This window comes from Eublepharis macularius, chromosome 10, assembly GCF_028583425.1.
Source record: "Eublepharis macularius isolate TG4126 chromosome 10, MPM_Emac_v1.0, whole genome shotgun sequence".
Classification (NCBI taxonomy): Eukaryota; Metazoa; Chordata; class Lepidosauria; order Squamata; family Eublepharidae; genus Eublepharis; species Eublepharis macularius.
Window position 1 is genome coordinate 80,758,529 of NC_072799.1, and position 20,638 is coordinate 80,779,166.

The following is a 20,638-nucleotide window of genomic DNA, read 5'->3' on the forward strand; positions in this document are numbered from 1 at the left end:
TACACAATTCAGCACTTTGGGCATTGTGAGCAGTCTTGTTGCGTTCAGTTGAGTACCCTTCGATACTTGAGAGGTGTGTGCTCCTGTGGCTTAAGTCCAGGGTTGGATTTTGGAAGGTTCTTCCCATATTCCTCTATGACTTTGGGAGTATCACTAAATTACCTCTGGCTTTAATCTCCAGTAAAGAGAAAGGATTATAACGTGATAAGTCCCTTGTGTCTGAAAGTATTTTTACTGGCCCGCAGTATTGGTTCAAGCATGACTGATTGGCATAGCATGCGCGCGCACACACACACACACGCACACACACCAGAGTCATCATCTTTAGCAGAGTTAAAGGACCAGAAAATACAGATGTAATAGCACCACAGCTGTCACTCACAGAAGTAGCACTGGGATGCTACATTGCAGTTGTCTTTCTGTGTCTGTTAGCACAGGGAGAGGCCTCCGCAATATTGTTGGTGCTCTTGTTGTATCTGAGGGGCTGGGAGGGACAGCTGCAGTTGTGTTTCTTGTCCCAAAGAGTGGTGTAGTGCTGTTCGTCTGCAGCCGTTCCTCTTGTTAAAGGGCCGAGCGATGCAGCAGATGCTATGGGGAAGAAGACTGCAGCTATTTTGAGGCAAACGGCTAATTGAAAATAAAAGATGGCATGATACATAAAAGACACATTTCAGTGAAATTCCTTGACCTATGACGTTTCTAATCTGCATGTGACTTTTAAAAAAAGATTGCTGTCTCCATAATCTCATACCAGTATGTTCTTTAGGGCTATTGGCCTTCCATCTGGAGCGGAATTCCCTACTCCAGTGTAATGTCCTTGAGTTAGATTTGCCTGTAGGATTGCAAAGCTAGGCACACAGTAACAAACTTAAAGCATGTTTGCATATGAAGAAAGAAATGAGAACTATTTCTGTGCCAGAAACGAAACAAAATGCTTCGCCGTAGCTTTTGGAAAGTACATATAAACTCATGGCTTAGCAAACAGTTTTAATGTTTTGGAAATTGATAGGGAAAAAATGTTAAACTTTGCAATATTTCAGTGGTAATAACATTTTTATAGCTATAGCCCTGGCCTTTGGCGAAAATGTTGCAGAAATGGAATTGTTTTGGCTTGCTGGCGATGAATGGTTAGTGCTAAAGTATGAGCTGAAGACTTTTTTGGAATACCATTTATTGACTGACTTGACGGGTTTACGTTGCTTTCAGAATGATTGCCTTGCCCTTGGTATCAATACTGTGCTTTAATTATGGCTGTTGTCGTTGTGGTACTTCCTAGTACGTAACAGTGTTGCATTGCTGAATACAAGCGCTTGCAGGTAGCTGTCGGGGTTTTCTTTGTCAGGGAGCTCCTTGTCAGGGAGATGGTGAGTGCCATTCCTAGTGGGTCTTGGGATAGGGTATCCGCTGCAGATCTTCTGTTTGTTGGGAACAATTTACAAAACATGGTGGGTGGATAATGCACAAAAACTGTGCATTCACGAGTACCATAGAATGAGATACCCGAGAATGGCATTCTTCAGTTTTTATGGAAAGATCTGTACAGACAAATATCTCTGCTCAGGTAAAGGGGTTTCAGTAAAGTTAGTAAAGAGATGCCAGCTGTGTGTAGAAGAACCAAAATCATTTCTGTAAAGTGATTTTGTTACTCTTTCAGCCCCTGGATAATCGTTTTGTAACACAACGTTAGTCCCGTTCTACAGTCACTCCACTGGCTGCCTCTCAGTTACTTGGCTCAATTCAAGGTATTGGCCGTCACGTACAAAGCTCTTCATGGCCCTGGTCTGGAGTATCTGTGGGATCCCCTCTCTCCCTATGTTCCGCCACAGCTGCTTCACTCATCTGAGCAGGGCATTCTGCAGGTGTTACTTTGCACATGGGCAAAATCAACAGCAGCCCATACACAGGCATTCTCTGTGGTGGCCCCCACCTTATGGAACGGCCTACCTGAAGAAATCAGGAAAGCTCATGGCTTTCTACAAATGATGCAAAATGAATTATTCAAGAGGGCTTTGTACTCAGGTAGGAGGGCTGCACTATAGGGAAGTGGTCCCAAAGAGAGGCATAAGTAAAGAGAGAGGGAGTATGGACTTTGCTTCTATGTACTGTCTGTTACTAGATCAAGATGAGTAGTTGTATTAGTCTGTCTGTAGCAGTAGAAAAGAGCAAGAGTCCAGCCGCACCTATAAGACTCACAAAATGTGTGGTAGGATATGAGCTTTTGTGAGTCTCAGCTGTGACTCACAAAAGCTCATACCCTACCACAAATTTTGTTAGTCTCATAGGTAATACTGGACTCTTGCTCTTTTCCGTCTGTTACTGTAAATATGATCCTACTGGATAGTTTGTGTTGTTTAATATGCCAGTCTTAGAATTGCTTATGCTCTGTTTAGCATTTCTTCAACTCTGTATTCGATTCCTGCTAGTTTAAAGCTTTACAAATTTGCATTTATATACCCAATTACATTGTTTATTGAAATGTCTTTGAAATTATTGCCTCACATTGTGCAATCCGCCTTGACTCTCAGCGAGAAAGGTTGGCTATACACAATGTAGATAAAATAAATCACAATTTAGATGGCCTTGGATTTTACAATTAATTGCTGAGTTCATGTTATCTAGACGTGTGACTTGATGTGTAAATGATCGGCTACCTACAGTGATGTAAATTGGATAATAGTAGAGAGTGGCAGATTTAGAGACTCTTCGTCTTTCAGGCTGAATGTTATTTGAAGTCCTCAATCTGGCTCTAGTTTGCGGAGCACAATGGGTAAAGTTAACCTGTGATTAAGGATTGGGGGCAGGGGTAGGCTTAACCAGGGCTTTTTTTCAGCGGGAACGTGGTGGAACGGAGTTCCGACACCTCTTGAAAATGGTCACATGGCTGGTGGCCCCGCTCCCTGATCTCCAGACAGAGGGGAGTTTAGATTGCTGAAGTGGCGCGGAGGGGAATCTAAACTCCCCTCTGTCTGGAGATCAGGGGGCGGGGCCATCGGCCATGTGACCATTTTCGCCCAGGGCAATTTAAACTTTAAAAAACTCCCGCCTTGTTCCAGCTGACCCAAAGTGACAACATTGTGCGGTCCTGAGTTCCACCACCTCTTTTTCCAGAAAAAAAGCCCTGGGCTTAACATTATTCTTTGATTTCCTATGAATAGTTTTAAAAATCAGGGTAATCTCAGTATTGGCTTCCAAATGTGTCCTAGCTCCCAAGAATGACCAGAGTAAGTTTAATTCATTGCTAGGTAAATGCCATACTCCGTTATTGTGGCCAAATCGGAATCTCTTGGGTGTTGGGTATATGCTGTTGCCCATTTACAGATTGTTGGATAGCCGTTGACATTGTTCATGACTTTGGAAGTCTCCACTTGCAGTAGTTGAGATGATGCTGCCCTATAGCTTATATCTCAACAAATGTTGGTTACCTAGCAGTCAGATTTTCCTTCTTCAGGAAAGAAATGATCGGATGCCTTGACCATTGTGTCTGTTAATGAAATCAAATCTTGACATCTGCTACTACCAAAGGTTGCCCTAAAAGGCTCTTGTTGCATCATGTAATTATGGGACATGCATCATGCAGTGTTATTTCAAGGTATCATACAGGGTACTGCTGTTACTTGAGGCGTATAATCCGCGATCAGAAACCTTATAAATATTTGGTAGGGACCAGGGAAGTAAACATTTTAACCGTCTACCTGTGTAAATTACATGGGATATAAATGATATCTGACATGGAATGTCGTGTGCCATGTTTGATACCTGTTAGGGGAACAGTGCAGTCTGTAGTGGTTTTACACCCTTCTAAATCCATTGACTGAAGAGGGCTTAACTCTGTTGAAGATTGCACTGCAGTACTGCAAAACTCCAGTTTGTTTTTAAGGAATAAAATTACTAATTGCAATGACGATTCAAAGTCATATTAATTGTTCATGACTTGTTCTTGGAGATGCTGAGCTTCTAGGAATAGAAATGTCCAGCGGATTCATCTAGACCCTCTGGCTGTAGAAGTTTAGTTGCTGGGAGAAGGGGGGAAAATGTAGCTGTTCTGAGCAAATACAGGTTAAACAGTTTTTGTTGGCTGCTTTTTCTTCCTAACAAAGCTCAAAATGGCCTGCCACAATAAAAATGTCATCAGATACAATAAAAGAAATACAGTTGAAATAGGCAAAAATACAACTAGAGCAAACTGTGTCTTGGGAAATCCAATGAGCCAGAGGTCCAAGACCACAGAGCATGAGCAATGGGCTATGAGCCAAGAGCCCTAGGCCTTACATCTCTGGGCCGTGCTCAACATGTAGACCTTAGAAAGGAATACTGTTGCTAACAGGCCTAGAGAAAACTGCCCTGTCTCTTTCATAGAGACTTAACAGGATGTCATTTTCTTGGTAGTGTTTACTGCCAGACGTTCAAAACTTCAAGGGCGTGTGATTAATTTTTTTCACAGTTAATATACTATGCATGTGATAATACATATTGAACCACTGATCAGTGTTTTCAGTGTTACAAGGTATAATTCTAACCATGAGTGCTGCTAGTTCTGTTGTGAGTGTATGAGACTGTTTGGGCAATGGACTTTCTTGTGTTGATTATTACAAACTACAGAGTTTTCAACTTTTATTTTTCCATATTTGTCCATTGATAAAAACCAGGGCTTTTTTCTGGGAAAAGAGGTGGTGGAACTCAGTGGGTTGCCCTCAGAGAAAATGGTCACATGGCTGGTGGCCCCGCCCCCTAATCTCCAGACAGAGGGGAGTTTAGATTGCCCTCCGCGCCGCTCAGCGGCACATTGGGCAATCTCAACTCCCCTCTGTCTGGAGATCAGGGGGCGGAGCCACCAGCCATGTGACCATTTTCAAGAGGTTCCGGAATTCCGTTCCCCCACGTTCCAGCTGGAAAAAAGCCCTGATAAAAACTAACAGTGCATTCCTAAGTAGAGTTACATCCTTCTATTGTTAGGCTTGAGTGGTAAGAGAGCCAGTTTGGTGTAATGTTAAGATTAGCAGGACTCTAATCTGGAGAGCCGGGTTTGATTCCCCACTCCTCCAGTTGAAGCCAGCTGGGTGGCCTTAGGCTAGTCACAGCTCTCTCTGGGCTCTCTCAGCCCCACCCACCTCACAGGGTGTTTTGTTGTGGGGATAATAATGACATACTTTGTAAACCGCTCTGAGTGGACATTAAGTTGTCCTGAAGGGCAGTATATAAATCGAATGTTGTTGTAGTAGTTGTTGTTGTTATTAAGATACATGTGCTTAGGTAGCATAGGGTGCAGCCGTTAAGCGCACGCTCTCTCTCTCACATATATTAGGGTGTATTAATAATTTTGCTTGTAGAAAGTGAAAGCATTTTTAATGTTAAACTTCGTATGTAGGCTAAATAGCACAATTTTGTACGTTGACTTAGTTAGAAATGATATATCGTGTTGAAGCAGTATAGTAAGTTCAGGCTTAGTAACAGTATTGCATTTTCAGTCCCCACCCCCGCAAATTTCTGTGTTTTCCCAGGGACTGGTGGGGGGGGGGCATGGCTTTCAGAATTGCCAGAAATGTTACATTTCTGCCTGTGATGAAGACTGTGGAATTCTGTTCGTACATGGGCAATTGCATTCAAAGCACTTGTTCAGGATTCCATTTATTTTATTTATTTAATCATATTTCTAGACCGCCCTCCCCGTCAGACGGGCTCAGGGCAGTTTAACAACAGTTTAAAACAGTAAAAACATTATAAAAACATTAAAACATATCAAAACAATTAAAATTGGCGGGTATAAAATATTAAAATACAGCATTTTCCTGCATGGGTGGTGGAAGGTCTTCGGGCTTGGGGGTCGCGTAACTTAAAAAACCATATGGTTTAAGCATAATTGTTAGAACTGTGCAACAGATAATCTTATCCATAAATTTGTAAGAACTACAAACAGTTGGATTAATTATGCAAAATGCAGGTTTTAAATATTAACTCAGAAGAGCTTGATTGGTGTTTCTGTTTTGTTTTTTTTCCCAGGTTTGGGGGAGTTGCTTCCATGGAGAGCCGTTTGACCATGTGGCTGCTGCTCTTCCTGCTGCTCCCGCAGCACTTTGGAAACTGTGAAGGAATGCCAAGACCACACAACACTTTGCCAATGCAGTTCACTCAAGTTCACTACAATGCCACAGTGTATGAAAACTCAGCTGCCAAGACCTACATTGGGCATCCTGTTAAAATGGGCATTTACATCACAAACTCACTGTGGGATATAAAGTACAAAATAATTTCTGGGGACACCGAGAATTTGTTCAAAGCCGAGGAGCATATTTTGGGAGACTTTTGCTTTTTGAGAATACGGACCAAGGGAGGGAACACAGCTACACTCAACAGAGAAGTAAAAGACCACTATGTATTAACTGTCAAAGCAATAGAAAAAAACACAAATGCAGAAGCTCGCGCCAAAGTCCGAGTGCAAGTTCTGGATACAAACGACTTAAGGCCGCTGTTTTCCCCGACTTCTTACAGTGTTTCGTTGCCTGAGAATACAGCAATAAGGACCAGCGTTGCAAGAGTCAGCGCCACAGACGCAGATATTGGAACGAATGGGGAATTTTATTACAGTTTCAAAGACAGGACAGACATGTTTGCCATACATCCAACCAGTGGTATAATAGTTCTTACAGGGAGGCTTGATTATTCAGACACAAAGGTTTATGATTTGGAAATTCTTGCTGTGGATCGGGGAATGAAGCTTTACGGCAGCAGCGGTATCAGTAGTATGGCGAGGTTGACTGTTTACGTAGAGCAGGCTAATGAACATGCTCCGGTTATTATAGCTCTTGCTCTGGTGCCATCAGAGCTGGACAAGGATCCAGCTTATGCGGTTGTAACTGTTGAGGATAGAGATCAAGGCTCCAATGGAGAGGTAGCATCTCTAAGCATTGTGGCAGGAGATCCACTTCAGCAGTTTAAAGCTGTCAGGACTTTTCCTGGAGGGAAAGAATATAAAATCAAAGCGGTTGGTAATATTGATTGGGAGAACCAGCCATTTGGCTATAACCTGACTTTGCAGGCTAAAGATAAAGGCAGTCCTCCAAAATTTTCTTCTGTCAAAGTCATCCATGTGGGATCTCCCCTGTTTAGATCTGGACCAGCCCGATTTGAAAAAGATGTTTATAGAGCAGAGATAAGCGAATTTGCCCCACCAAACACACCAGTGGCTATGGTCAAAATTATGCCTAGTTACTCTCATTTAAAATACGTTTTTAAAAATGCACCAACTAAAATCAGATTCCATTTAAATCCTCACACTGGCCTTATTACTACTTTAGACCCCGTAAGAGCGCAGCATGCATCACATTTTGAACTTGATATCATGACAAGCGATAGAAAAGCATTTACGAAAGTATTAATTAAAGTTCTAGATGTGAACACTCACTCCCCTGAGTTTACACAGACATCTTATAAAGCTGCTTTTGATGAGAATGTGCCTGTAGGTACGAGTGTCATGTGTGTGAGTGCGAACGATCTTGACGAAGGTGAAAGTGGCTATGTGACATATAGCATTGCAAACTTAAACCCTGTTCCTTTTGTGATAAACCACTTTACTGGTGTTGTTAGTACCTCTGAGAACATGGATTATGAATTAATGCCAAGGATCTATAACTTAAGGATTCGAGCTTCTGACTGGGGCACACCGTATCGCCGAGAAGTTGAAGTTCCCGTTACTATTGTTTTAAATAATTTGAACGATAACACTCCACTGTTTGAGAAAATAAACTGTGTGGGAACAATACCCAGAGAACTTGGTGTTGGAGAACAAATAACAACTGTATCTGCTATTGATGCTGATGAGCTCCAGTTGGTGCAATACCAAATCGAATCTGGAAATGAAATAGACTTATTTAGTTTAAATCCAAACTCGGGGGTGCTTTCCATGAAGCAATCGTTAGTAGATGGCTTAGGCGCAAAAGCATCTTTTCACAGCTTGAGAATAACAGCTACAGATGGAGAGAACTTTGCAACACCTTTGTATATTAATCTTACTGTAGTTGCCAGCCGCAAACCAGTACATTTAGAGTGTGAAGAGACTGGTGTCGCCAAAATGCTGGCAGAGAAGTTACTGCAAGCCAATAGGCTGCGTGGTCGAAGTGAGGTTGAGGATACCTTCTCTGACACACACTCTGTGAACTTGCATGCCCCTCAGTTTGGAAATAATCTTCCCAGTAGAATTGAAGTAAGAGAAGATCAGTTGGTAAGTTCCAGTGTAATACCTATAAATGCTACTGATCTTGACACTGGTTTCAATGGAAAACTGGTCTATGCCATCTCTGGAGGCAATAACGATAGCAGCTTTACCATTGGTATGGAAACAGGAGTGCTAAAAATTTTATCTCCCCTTGATCATGAAGTAAAAGATAAATACACGTTGAATATCACTGTTTATGATCTTGGAATACCACAGAAATCCAGCTGGCATCTTTTGGACATTAAAGTTTTAGATGTAAATGACAATTGTCCAGAATTTTTACAGGACAGCTATTTTGTTGATGTGAGTGAAAACGTTGATCTGAATACAGAAATCATTCAAATAGAAGCCATAGATAAAGATTCAGGGGCTAATGGAGAAGTGCGGTATTCAGTTCTCACAGATACAGATAAGTTTTCTATTCATAGTGTGACTGGTGTTGTGAAAGTCGTAGGGCCTTTGGATCGTGAGGTCCGGGCTGTGCATTTCCTGAAAATAGAAGCCAGGGACCAAGCGAAGGAAGAACCTCAGTTGTTTTCAACCGTACTACTGAAGGTATCTTTAGAAGATGTCAATGATAACCCTCCTAAATTTATTCCATCAAATTATCGTGTGAAAGTTAGAGAGGACCTTCCAGAAGGAACAATCATCACGTGGCTGGAAGCTTATGATCCCGACGTAGGCCAGTCAAGTCAAGTGCGATATAGCCTCTTAGATGGTGGGGATGGAAGCTTCGATGTAGATAAACTCAGTGGAGCAATTCGTCTCATCCAAAGACTGGATTTCGAGAGGAAACAAGTTTACAATCTAACTGTGCGTGCCAAAGATAAAGGGAAGCCTATTTCACTGTCTTCTGCCTGTTACGTTGAAATTGAAGTAGTCGATGTAAATGAAAATCTTCACCCACCGCGTTTTCACAACTTTGTGGATAAAGGATTTGTAAATGAAGATGTTCCTGTTGGCACCTCGGTGATGACTGTGTCTGCTTATGACGAGGATACAGGAAGAGATGGAGAGATTAGATACTCCATAAGAGATGGATCTGGTATTGGAGTTTTTAGAATAGATGAAGAAAAAGGTAAGAGTTTGTTCAGTTGTTCTGTGCGTAATATAATCTTAGGTAATTACCACCGCTATGCTTATTTGTGTTGCCTTGACCTGCTCCTGTAATGTGTGCTAGTTTAAATTTGGTGGTGGAGAGTGCCCTCAAGTCATAGCTGACTCATGGTGACCCCTGGTGGGGTTTTCATGGCAAGAGACTAACAGAGGTGGTTTGCCATTGCCTGCCTCTGCAGCCCTGGCCTTTGCTGAGGTCTCCCATCCAATTACTAACCAAGGCTGATCCTGCTTAGCTTCCAAGAGCAGGCTCAGCTGAGACAAGTGGAAATAACACTATTTCTTAAGTACTTCATAACTTTCCTAGATTATATAGAATCTGCTTCTTTAGAACAGCTAGATTTATAAAGCTGTGTTTTAACTAGAACTGTATAGAAGACTTTGCATGAGTCAAACAGTTCATGAGAATGTATCCTTAAAGGAAGAAATACGAATTTTGTAACTAAATAGCAAAATATGCTTGCAACCAGGGCTTTTTTTCTGGGAAAAGAGGTGGTGGAACTTAGTGGGTTGTCCTTGGAGAAAATGGTCACATGGCTGGTGGCCCCGCCCCCTGATCTCCAGACAGAGAGTAGTTGAGATTGCCCTCCGTGCCACTCCAGCTCCAGTGGTGCAGAGGGCAATCTAAACTCCCCTCTGTCTGGAGACCAGGGGGCGGGGCCACCAGCCATGTGACCATTTTCAAGAGGTTCCAGAGCTCCGTTCCACCGCATGCCAGCTGAAAAAAAGCCCTGCTTGCAACCATGGAAAGCTCTGAGTATGGAATTAGCACCATTCAACTGGGTTCCAAGAAGGTTCTGCCACTTTCAGTGTTCTATATAAGGCTCTGCTCTGTCTAGGATTGCATACATCCTCTTTTCTTCAGCAAGATAATGAGTTGAATAAAGTGACAGTGTTTTTAGGCCTTGTTATTGTAGTAGAAGTCAAGGTGTTTCAAGTCTTGAAGTCCCACAGAGACCCAAGGCTAAATCTTCGCTATTTGGAAATACATGAAAAGAAAATAGAATGTATGGTAAATGGTGGATTGTAAAGTAAATAATGGATGATAAAATAGGATCTGACCCTGCCTCCCCCTCCTCCCCATAAGCCTGGATTACGTTCACAGGCTGGCTGTAATATCTTCATATGGTCTGCAGTCTTAGAATCCAAATATACTTTTATTGGTTTCTGTGAATTGGGTCAATCCCAGGTTTTTATCAGTGGAAAAGCTTTATATGCTGGCTCCATTTGTAAGGTGTAGTGAGCCTGTGGATGTTAAACTTGGAGTAGACAGATGTGATTGCAATTCTCCCACCATGTGCACACACACATAAAGGTATCACCACCTTACCCAGCATCATGTTGACCAGTAAGTATGTGTGTACATGCCTGATGGATGAACAGAATTTGAAGTTTACAGAACATCCATTCTGCGTCAGACCAGTTAAGGGTCTTTACAGATTGCTGATGTCCCTTGTTTCTTTTTCCTTAGAGCCAGTTTGGTGTAGTGGTTAAGAGCGCAGGACTCTAAACTGGAGAGCCGGGTTTGATTCCCCACTCCTCCACTTGAAGCCAACTGGGTGACCCTGGGCTAGTAACAGCTCTCTGGAATTCTCTCAGCCCCACCCACCTCACAGGGTGATTGTTGTTGTGGGGATAATAATGACATACTTTGTAAACTGCTCTGAGTGGGTGTTAAGTCATCCTGAAGGGCAGTATATAAATTGGGTTGTTGTTGTTGTTGTTGTTGTTGTTGTTGTTGTTGTTGTTGTTGTTACTCTGTTTTACAAACATGTGATGTTCTGCTAAGTATTAGATTTGTCTGTGTTTCTGTCTTGGTAAACCGACAGGGTTGGCCTAAATGTAGCAGTGGATCATTTAAGAAATTGGCTACTATCTTAATTTGCCACTTAAGAAATAAATTGTGTTTAAAATTTAAAGACAGACTCTTCCGATTTAACATTTATGAGGTGTATTATATACAATTCGTGAGGTGGCTTATAACTTACTTATTAAATTTATCCAAAACTTATAGATGAAGTTTGAGGTATTGTTTTTGAAAGTCTTATAATCCAACAAAATAGTTCATATTGTTTTAAGTAGTCCTGAGAGTTTTAATTAAAGCTTTTTGTTTTTTCCTTTCTTTAGCCTTTCACATTATTATTATTACTATTACTATTACTATTTAAATTTATAGCCCACCCTCCCCACAAGTGGGCTCAGGGCAGGTTACAGCAATAAATAAGAATACAAAAGATAAAACACTAAAATCACATCTCTATGGATAGAACATCCTATAATCATGCTCAACAAACATAGATTCCAGTATCCCAGATGCTCCCCTTATATAATTATGTTTCATATTCATAATTCTGTTTCAGTGGGATATTAGTAGAAGACACACATACGTCTTCTCGGGTCTGTACCTTCATAGTTTTCCATCAAAATTGGCAAACGCTCAAGGAGATGGCAGCATCCCCATTTTTGGTTAAAGGCACCCTGGTTTAACACAAAGTCTTATGGCAGAGCCCCACCCACCTCACAGGGTGATTATTGTTGTGGGGATAATAACGACATACTTTGTAAACTGCTCTGAGTGGGTGTTAACTTGTCCTGAAGGGCAGTATATAAATCAAATGCTGTGTTGTTGTTGTTATTGATAGGAAAGAGTCCAAACAGTAACACAGAGGACAGCACGAGGAAATTTGACACTGTAGCCACTTAGCTTGAAGACCAATTGCCTTGAGAAGAGGCACCTGGTGGCACAAGAAGGGGAGATGGGCAGAAGCTGAAGGACCTTGCAGTAGATCTTCTTGAATCAGGGGTCATCTTTGCAGAGAGCTGGGCAAGCAGGGGAATGCAGACTGCGAGAGAGAATTCGGCAAGCATTGGGAAGAGAGAGGAAGGCAGAGTCCCATCTCACATCAGGATTAATTAACTCAGAGATGGACGTAATCTTAGAGGCTACAGATCCAAAGGAGTTAGCCGTGTTAGTCTGTAGTCGCAAAATAGTAAAGAGTCCAGTTGCACCTTTAAGACTAACCAACTTGATTGAGGCATAAACTTGCGAGAACCGCAGCTCTCTTCATCAGATGCACGAGCTGTGGTTTTCTAAAGCTTATGCCTCGATAAAGTTGGTTAGTCTTAAAGGTGCTGCTGGACTCTTTACTATTTAGAGGCTACAGGAAGCCCAGAGCCTCTCTGTTGCCCTTCCCTTTAAGGAGTACTATTGACTCTGTGAACATTGGGAAGAAAGGTGGGGTATAAATGAAATAAATGTTAAAACTGAAGATTGAGGGATAGATAAAAGGTAAGTTGGTTGGTAAGGGGGAAAGAGAAAACAATGAAGGAAGAGATGAGGATATGGGGTCAAGAGGTAATAGTGTGGGGGAAATGTGGGGCCTGCTGCAAATCTTTGCAGGTTCCCCATCAGCCACGGATAGAGGCTGCCAGGGGAGTGAAAGACAGAAAGCTGAAGATGAGAGGAAGGGGCATATGGTGGTAGACTGAGTGTGGAGAAGACCCAGGAGAAAGGTAAGCCGGTCAGGCATCTGGGGAAGAGAGAGAGGAAAGGAGGAGTGGAAATGAGATCCCCCTCCTCCCTCCAGCCACAAGTCCTTGCAGGCCCATTGCTTGACAATATGTCTGGTGGATACTTAAGAAATTGGAGCCATGAACAAACAAGACAAATCTTTCTAAAAACTTGAGGAAGGACTCAGGAACGTGTAAAAATATGATCTCTAATCAAATGCATTGGGTAGTTAAACCTCTGAAAACAATGCAATCATACAACAATCAGTGCAGGTACCTTTAAGAAAAATGCTCTCTGATATCTCAGTGGCCTTTGCGGAGGGTGCTAGAGAACCACAACAATATTGCCAGCCTTCAGAACTTCCCCTGTCAGTATAAGGCAGGGCAAGGGTCCTTTCCAGGGCTGTTTTGGCCCCCTTCTTCCTCCCTTAGGCCTGGCCCAGCAGCAACCATCAGACAACTTATTTACTTCGTTTGTACCCCACCTTTTCTTTTCTCCCAGTGGTGACCCAGAATGGCTTGCTCACATTACTCTTGTCTCCTCCATTTTATCTTTCCAGCAACCCTGTGAGGTATATCAAGATGCGTAGCCATGTTAGTCTGTCTCATTCAGTCATATATATATATATAATTAAATGCCACATAATTAAATATATATATAATTAAATGCCACATAATTAAAAACATAATTAAAAACATAAAAAACATTTAAACAAGATAATAAGAATGTTAAACTGTTTTCCGATAAAATTACAATCTAAATACCACAAAATTTCCTTAGCTTGAGGACTGCCATACAGAAACTGGCTACTTGATAAGTAATCCTGGCATCTCTGTTGGATAGAAGAAGCTCAAGTCTAGCTTTTTCTGAGAGGCCCAGGTTTTTTTCTAACAGCGGGGTAACTCATTACATGCCACCTTATAATACGGGCATGTAAAAAACATATGCTCCATGGTCTCAGCCTCCCTTAGCTGCCAAGTACAAAACCTTTCAGTGAAAGGAATACTCTTGTACTTGCCTTTGAGTACGGCGGAAGGGAGGGCAGAGCACCCTTGCCAAAGAGAAGTTGCTTCTAAACCCATTTACTTCCAGAGATGTTAAATAGTTTGCTGGTTCTGCAGAGTATTTGGTGTTTACCCAAATCTTTGTGTTTTGTATGCTGGAACGGTTGGTTTGAGGTTCTGTGTCTTCAGTTCTCTGCTTAACTATTTTTTTTTCTTTCTGTAATCCACAGGATAGAAGCATTTGGGAGGAAGTGTTTGTCTGTAGCAATGGAAAGGGGCAATAGTCCAGTAGCACCTGTAAGGCTAACCCTACCGCTAATTTTGTTAGTCTTATAGGTGCTACTGGACTATTGCCCTGTGAGGTACGTTAGGCTGAGAGAGTGTGGCTGGCCGAGGGTCACCCAATGAGCTTCCACAGCAGAGCAGAGGTTGAACGTGGGTCTCCCCAAATCCTAGGCCTACACTAACAGCTACACCACACTTTGTATTGCTACCATGCAATTTACACAATTTACCCAGGGGCAGCAGTGGCTACAACTTGATGCTACACAACTCGACTGTGCTCAGCAGCAGCATCCACACAACTGGCATGACTGGGCAGGGCTGACAGTGGCCGTCACACAGTTTACTTGAGCGACTTGCCACTTGACGGCTTTTGCGAAGTGGCCAGACTTTTCTCAGTGGTGAGATTTGCTTGGGGTAAGAGAAGGAGGGAGAGCTGAAAGCCAGTACTGTGTGTAGCGGTTAGAGTGTCAGACTAGGATCTGGAAGATCCAAGTTCAAATCCCCAAAAGCTCGCTGGGAGACCTTGATCTACTCACACACTCTCAACCTAACCAACTGCACAGAGGTGTGAGGAAAAATGGAGGCGAGTAAAATGATGTACGCTACATTGGGTCCCCGCTGAGGAGAAAGTTGAGGTAAATAATAAAGCTGAATACTGCAGAAGGGGCAGTTTATAAAAGGTTGGTTGATGAGTGGGAAGGAGAGAAGGAAGCAGGGAATGGGAAGAAGATATGGGGCTGCCAGGAAGAGAGAAAGAAGAAATGGTGTTGGGAAGGGGGTCAACGAAGTGCCCCCTGCAAGACCTTGCAGGTTCCCTGCTTGTTGATTCTAGAATGAGGATTTTAGAGAGGGAGCCCTGTTAGTGTTGCTGCTGAAATAACAGAGTTCAGTGGAATTTTGAAGTCTAAAAGATTGTTACATATGCTTTTGTCACACAGAGCCTAGTGCCACTACATTATTTGTTATTTAAATTTGAGGGAGGGGGGGAAATCCTGGATTCTTTGAGTTGACCTATATATTTCAGTGAAAGCAGCAAGAATAGAGCAAGTTTGAATGATTCATCTTCTTCTGTGCCTTTTTGAAAGTGAAACGTTAGTTCCCCCACACCCCAGGGAGATACGCATTTTCTCCCTTTATCTTTTCCTCTCATAATTTCTCTGAAATGCCCCCCTCAACCTTTCTTTAACTTGGATAAGGCCTAGTTTTTGTATTTTGGTTGCTTCTAAGTATTCATGGATTTTATACAGAATATTCTGAAATCAACAGTAAAATACCTTGTTTGCCCACAGAAGCTGCTGATACTTTAGGCTTTTATTTTTTTATTATTTTTGTATTTATATTCTGTCTTTCTCGCTGAGACTAAAGGTGGATTACATAGTGTGAGATTAGTACAATTACTGGCTTTGTCTTAAAGAGAGCAGTATGTATGTACTAAAATCTTAAGAAAAGTCTGAAACGAATACTTTGGTTTCCAGTTAACCTTTTGGAATGCATCTTCTTTAAATGTTCATGTAGTGAGTTACTATTTTAAAAAAATAAAAGCTACTTTTTGACATCATCTAGAAAGCATGATTTGTTTTCCAATGGTGACCTAAAGGTCCACTCCGCCCCCACCCCCCGAGTATGGAGCATAGATTGAAGGCTTCTTGGTTCACATCTAGCTGTTGGTTGATATGAGCCCCAAATTGGGCAAAACCACTAAGGCAGAGGATTAGAAATCTGGTTTATAGGCAAAAGAATGAACGACTATGTGGTAGTAGTTTGATTTGGGTGTCATGAAAAACTGGGGTGGAAAAGAGCAAGAGTCCTATAAGACTTAACAAAATTAGTGGTAGGGGATGAGCTTTCGTGAGCCACAGCTCACTTCTTCAGATACGTGCTACTTGATGGCCTTTGCAAAGTGGCCAGACTTTTCTGGCCACTTTGTATCTGTATCTGAAGAAGTGAGCTGCAGCTCACGAAACCTCATATCCATCCACTACTTTTGTTAGTCTTATAGGTGCTACGGGACTCTTGCTCTTTTCCACTACTACAGACTAACACGCTACTCATTTTTTTAAAAAATAAAATTTTATTAAAACTGTAAAACACAACTATAAACTGTTAAACAATAAGCACACAAAATTTAAAAACATGCATAAAGTCAAAGCAAGTGATTAACTCATTTTGATGAAAAACTGGAGTTTGTTTTGAACAAGGACTTCTTCAGTTTCCTAGCCAAGAGAGAAGGAAGTAGGGCTGCCAGGTGTCCGGTATTCACCCAGACAGTCCAATATCTAGAGGGACTGTCCGGGATAAAAGATTCCTCAAATACATCTCCTCTCTACTTCATTTTCCATGCTCCTAGCCTTCTGTGCAGTGCCAGCAGGAGCGGCAAGCCAGCCCAGGCACTCAGCTGACCTTCTGCAGCTGCACAGTGTTTGCCTAGGCACCTGGGCAGCCTCATGCCGCTGCACACATATACAAGGGTGGCCAGCCAGCCCTGCTGCTCCTGCTGGCTCCCACAGCACTCCTGCAGCTGTGCAACCCCTGCAGGAGTGGACAGCCAGTCCAGGTAGCCTCCGCGACACTCCCGCCAGCCTCCTGTGGCTGTGTGGCCCTGGCAAGAGTGGCTCGCCAGCTTGGGCACCCAGAAGTAAGGCTGGTATGATGATGTCACTTCTGTTAGTGACACCATCGTGTCGGCCGGGAAGGCATGTACTGTGCACATGTGCAAAACTTTTTTTAAAAAAGGTAAGTGCTAGGAAGGAAGGAAGGAAGGTTTCGTGGCTCATTCAGCAGCCTAAGCTGCTGCTTTGCTTCTAGCTCCCTCATATAGTATTATAACAAACATTAAACTAGGACATATTCCCAGCAGCACTTAGGTGTTATAACTTGATAATTATTTGACCTGGAGAGATATGATGGTGCTACAGCTTTCTATTTTTAGTGCTCCAGGAATAATGATTTGTGCTGGTTTCTTATGACTTCCGGAGAAGAGAGGAGAAGGCTTCTGGTGCGCTGCCTTCCTGTAAAGAAAATGCAAAAGTGGCCGAAGTAGAGTTGCTTCATTGGCTTCTAGACATGAATTGCTCACTAATATGTATTGTCAGCAGCAACCAATTATTTGACCTTGGTGAAGCCAAGAATGCCACAGCTTAGGTGGCAGCTTGCCTCCTGTTTCATTATGCTATCATTTGTTAGCACCACAACTTTGCTTCCTGGCCCTGTGTCATGATCTGGATGTGCCAGGAAGGCCTAGCAAGGCCTCAGAAGCGTGTTAGCAGTGGGAGTAGGCCTGCCTACAATTCCCAGGAGCCCCTGGGCCGTTTTGGCGTCCTTTTTGGCCAATCAGAACACAGGGGGCTAGTGCTATATAAGTATGGGAGGGGGGAAAGCCTGCCTTCTTTCTCCCAGGGAGCAAGCAGGCCAGGGGAGGTTTCTGCTAGGGGGAGAGGCCCTCATCCAGGTAGGGTGAGAAGACAGACCTGGCAGACAGAGGGGCAGTGAGTTCAGTCGCCCTAGGGCCTTTGGTTTATTTTGCTTTCACCCATCTATTGTTGCTAATGCACCTTTTTTGTTTGTTTGATATTAATTTGACCTCCTTGTAAATAAACCCTTTTGTTTGTTGTTACTCTGCTGGGTCCTCACGCCTGTTTAATGGCCAAGCTACGGAGGTCAGAAGGGTTGGGAGGGTACTCTGGGGCCTTCCCAAGGGACCCTAAATCCCAGAGTGGTGGCAGCGTAAGGTGGCTCACCCCACCTGAGGCATGACACCCTGTAACGTGTGTGTGCGTGTGTTGGGTGGGGGCAAGCAAAGCTTCTGTTGGCAGCTGCTTATAACTGCAAGCATCTCTGAACAATATTTGACTGCTTAGTAACAATTGTTACTAACAAGCAATTGTTACTCGCTGTGTTACTTACTTTTTTAAAAACGTTGCTTTTACTTTGCCCTTTATTAACTGTCTACACTGACCTGGCATCCTATTACAGGATGAAAATCAAAAGCAGTTGTTCAGTTCATTGTTCCCCTTTAAAGAAATGTAACAAATATTAAGCTCTCTTCATTTCAGCATTTAAAGGAACAGTTTCAGAACAGTTATACTCATTACTAAAACAAATGGTTTAAATATCAAACCTGTGGATGCTGTGGGGGCTTTAGCTCTAATAAAGTTAATTTTTTCAAAATACGACTGCTCAGTTGACCACTCTTTATGTGCAACCTTTCAGTGTGCTGACTCACGAAAGCTTATAGTGGAATAAATGTTTATTCTTTTTTTTCTGATATGTTAATTTCTTTTTTTATAAACTTTTTATTAAACGAAAACAATTACAACATACAAACTTGAACATGTACAACAAACAAACAATCAATTCAATACATGGAATTTTGTTACAGAAGGAGAGTCAGCACATGTCAACAAAGTTATATACATTGTGGAACTTTATAGTGTAAAACCCTTTGACATAGTTATTATTTGAAGGATTTTTGATTTCGGCTGAATGTTATGTTTTTTAACATATTCAAAAAACGGGAACCATTTCTCCACAAAATTAGAGCTCACCGGAAACTTCTCCGCTACATAGAAATTGTGTGTTTTTTCCACAATGAAATAATTCCACACTTTTTCCAACCATGCTTCAATTAAGGGAGCTGAGTTTTTCTTCCAAACCAAAGCTATCTCATTCTTTGCTACTACAAGAAAAGTTGCAATCAGATCTCTTCTAATTTTAGGTATAGGTAAATCACCCCACTGATTCAAGAAGATAATCTTGGGGTCTAACGGGATTGTATACCCTGTTATTACTCTGATTTCTTCAAGCACTTTACCCCAATAATTTTTAATAAGTGCACATTCCCACCAACAGTGGGTGAATGTTCCTACCTCTCCACATTTCTTCCAGCACTGTGGGGAAGCCAATGGGTATATATGTGATATTCTCTTAGGGGTAAGATACCACCTGTGCACAATCTTGAAAGACTGTAACTTAGTTGAAATAACATTTGATTTGAAAATGTCTGATGTCCAAATTTTTTCCAGGTTTCCAAAGATTGGTCTACCTTACTGTCTTTGGCCCAGCTGGATTGACATGAAATCTGTTTTTTGTTCACCGTGTTTAGAAGGATGGAATAAAGTATCGATATCATACCCTTTTTTTGCGTTGTATAGGAGCGTAGCACCATTTCAAATTCTGATAAATGTTTATTCTTTAAGGTACCAGTGAACTTTTGTTTTGTTTTGCTATGACAGGCTAACATGGCTACCCCTTTGCAATTCTTTATGGCTGGCCAAGCAGCCGACCTGACTAAAACTTTAAATAAAGCCAGTATGATATGATGGGCAGAGTCAGGCTTGGACTGTACTTGGGAAGACAGTGTTTCGTGGTGGAAGCTCATCTGTCGAACATACTGATACTTGAAGAATATTTTCTGAAGAGTAGCATTAGAAGGAACGTCAAGTAACACTGTAGCTTTTGTATGTTGATGTTCAGAACTGTGAGTGATGCCTGTACTCTTTTTTTTTTTAACATTTTTTGGCGTAAAAATTCACGGCCACAGTCTCAGAAACTGTGGAACAGTCTTCACCAGAGGGACTTGTTTTTCTTAACAGCAGCCTTCCCCACCGCATATCTTTCTGGAATGGGTGGTTCAAAGCAGTTTGTTGGAATGATGCATGCCGTTCCAAGAAAAAAAAAGTCAAAAGTCCTGCTAGGCTTGTGGAGCTAGTTAAATAGTGGCCTGGGCTGTGGCCATGACCTTTCCTCTAGTTTGAAATACCTTTATCTTAATAAAGCCAACATAAAAATTAACAGCGGAAGGAACCTGTTTTTTCCTCAAATGATAGTCCCAGTAGGTTTTCCTTGGCAAGTTGGAGATAAGGCCTGTTTTGACATCGAACCAATTTCCTCCAGGTTTGAGGGAAAGCTTTATCTAGTTCTCAATGCCTTACTACTGAAAAGTCAGACTTTCTGGCTCAGTTAGGACATAGCATAAAACCATGGTTTATTTTAACTGTACTGGACTCTTGCTCTTTTCTGTTCTAACTATAGTTTGTGAAATTGGAATTCGGCTCAACCCCAGACAGTGAGTCCAATCCCGAACTGCCTAAATAAACACTGGTTTGTTGGTTGTTGTGGGTTTTCCGGGCTGTATTGCCGTGGTCTTGGCATTGTAGTTCCTGACGTTTCGCCAGCAGCTGTGGCTGGCATCTTCAGAGGTGTAGCACCAAAAGACAGGATCTCTCACTGGTTTCATTGTCTTTTTCTGGCCAGGTGTGCTGAATCTAGGAAGTGAACAAGGGTGGCACTTGGAAGGAAGCTGTGATTAAGCTAGGATATCTATATTCATATATCACATGAAACCATAGTTAAGACCAAGTGTGGTTAATAAACAAACCTCAAACCCGTTTTCAGATCTGGGTTTGATATACCCTGATAATAGAGTAGCGTGCTTTCAGATGATCATACTAGCCCTAATTAGTAAAATTAAGTAAAGGTTTTGTATTTCATCTGGACTGAACTTCTCTTCTAGGC

General features: G+C 42.1%; 1 protein-coding gene across 3 annotated transcripts in view; it reads left to right on the forward strand.

Moving 5' to 3' along the window:
• FAT1 (FAT atypical cadherin 1) overlaps nucleotides 1-20,638 on the forward strand; it is a 167,989-nt gene that overhangs the window by 3,423 nt on the left and 143,928 nt on the right. For all 3 annotated transcript variants that reach the window (XM_054990664.1, XM_054990662.1, XM_054990663.1), the window contains exon 2: nucleotides 5,998-9,287. In XM_054990664.1, the coding sequence (XP_054846639.1) occupies nucleotides 6,017-9,287 (3,271 nt within the window). In that variant the 5' untranslated portion in view covers nucleotides 5,998-6,016. The remainder of the gene's footprint in view (nucleotides 1-5,997; nucleotides 9,288-20,638) is intronic.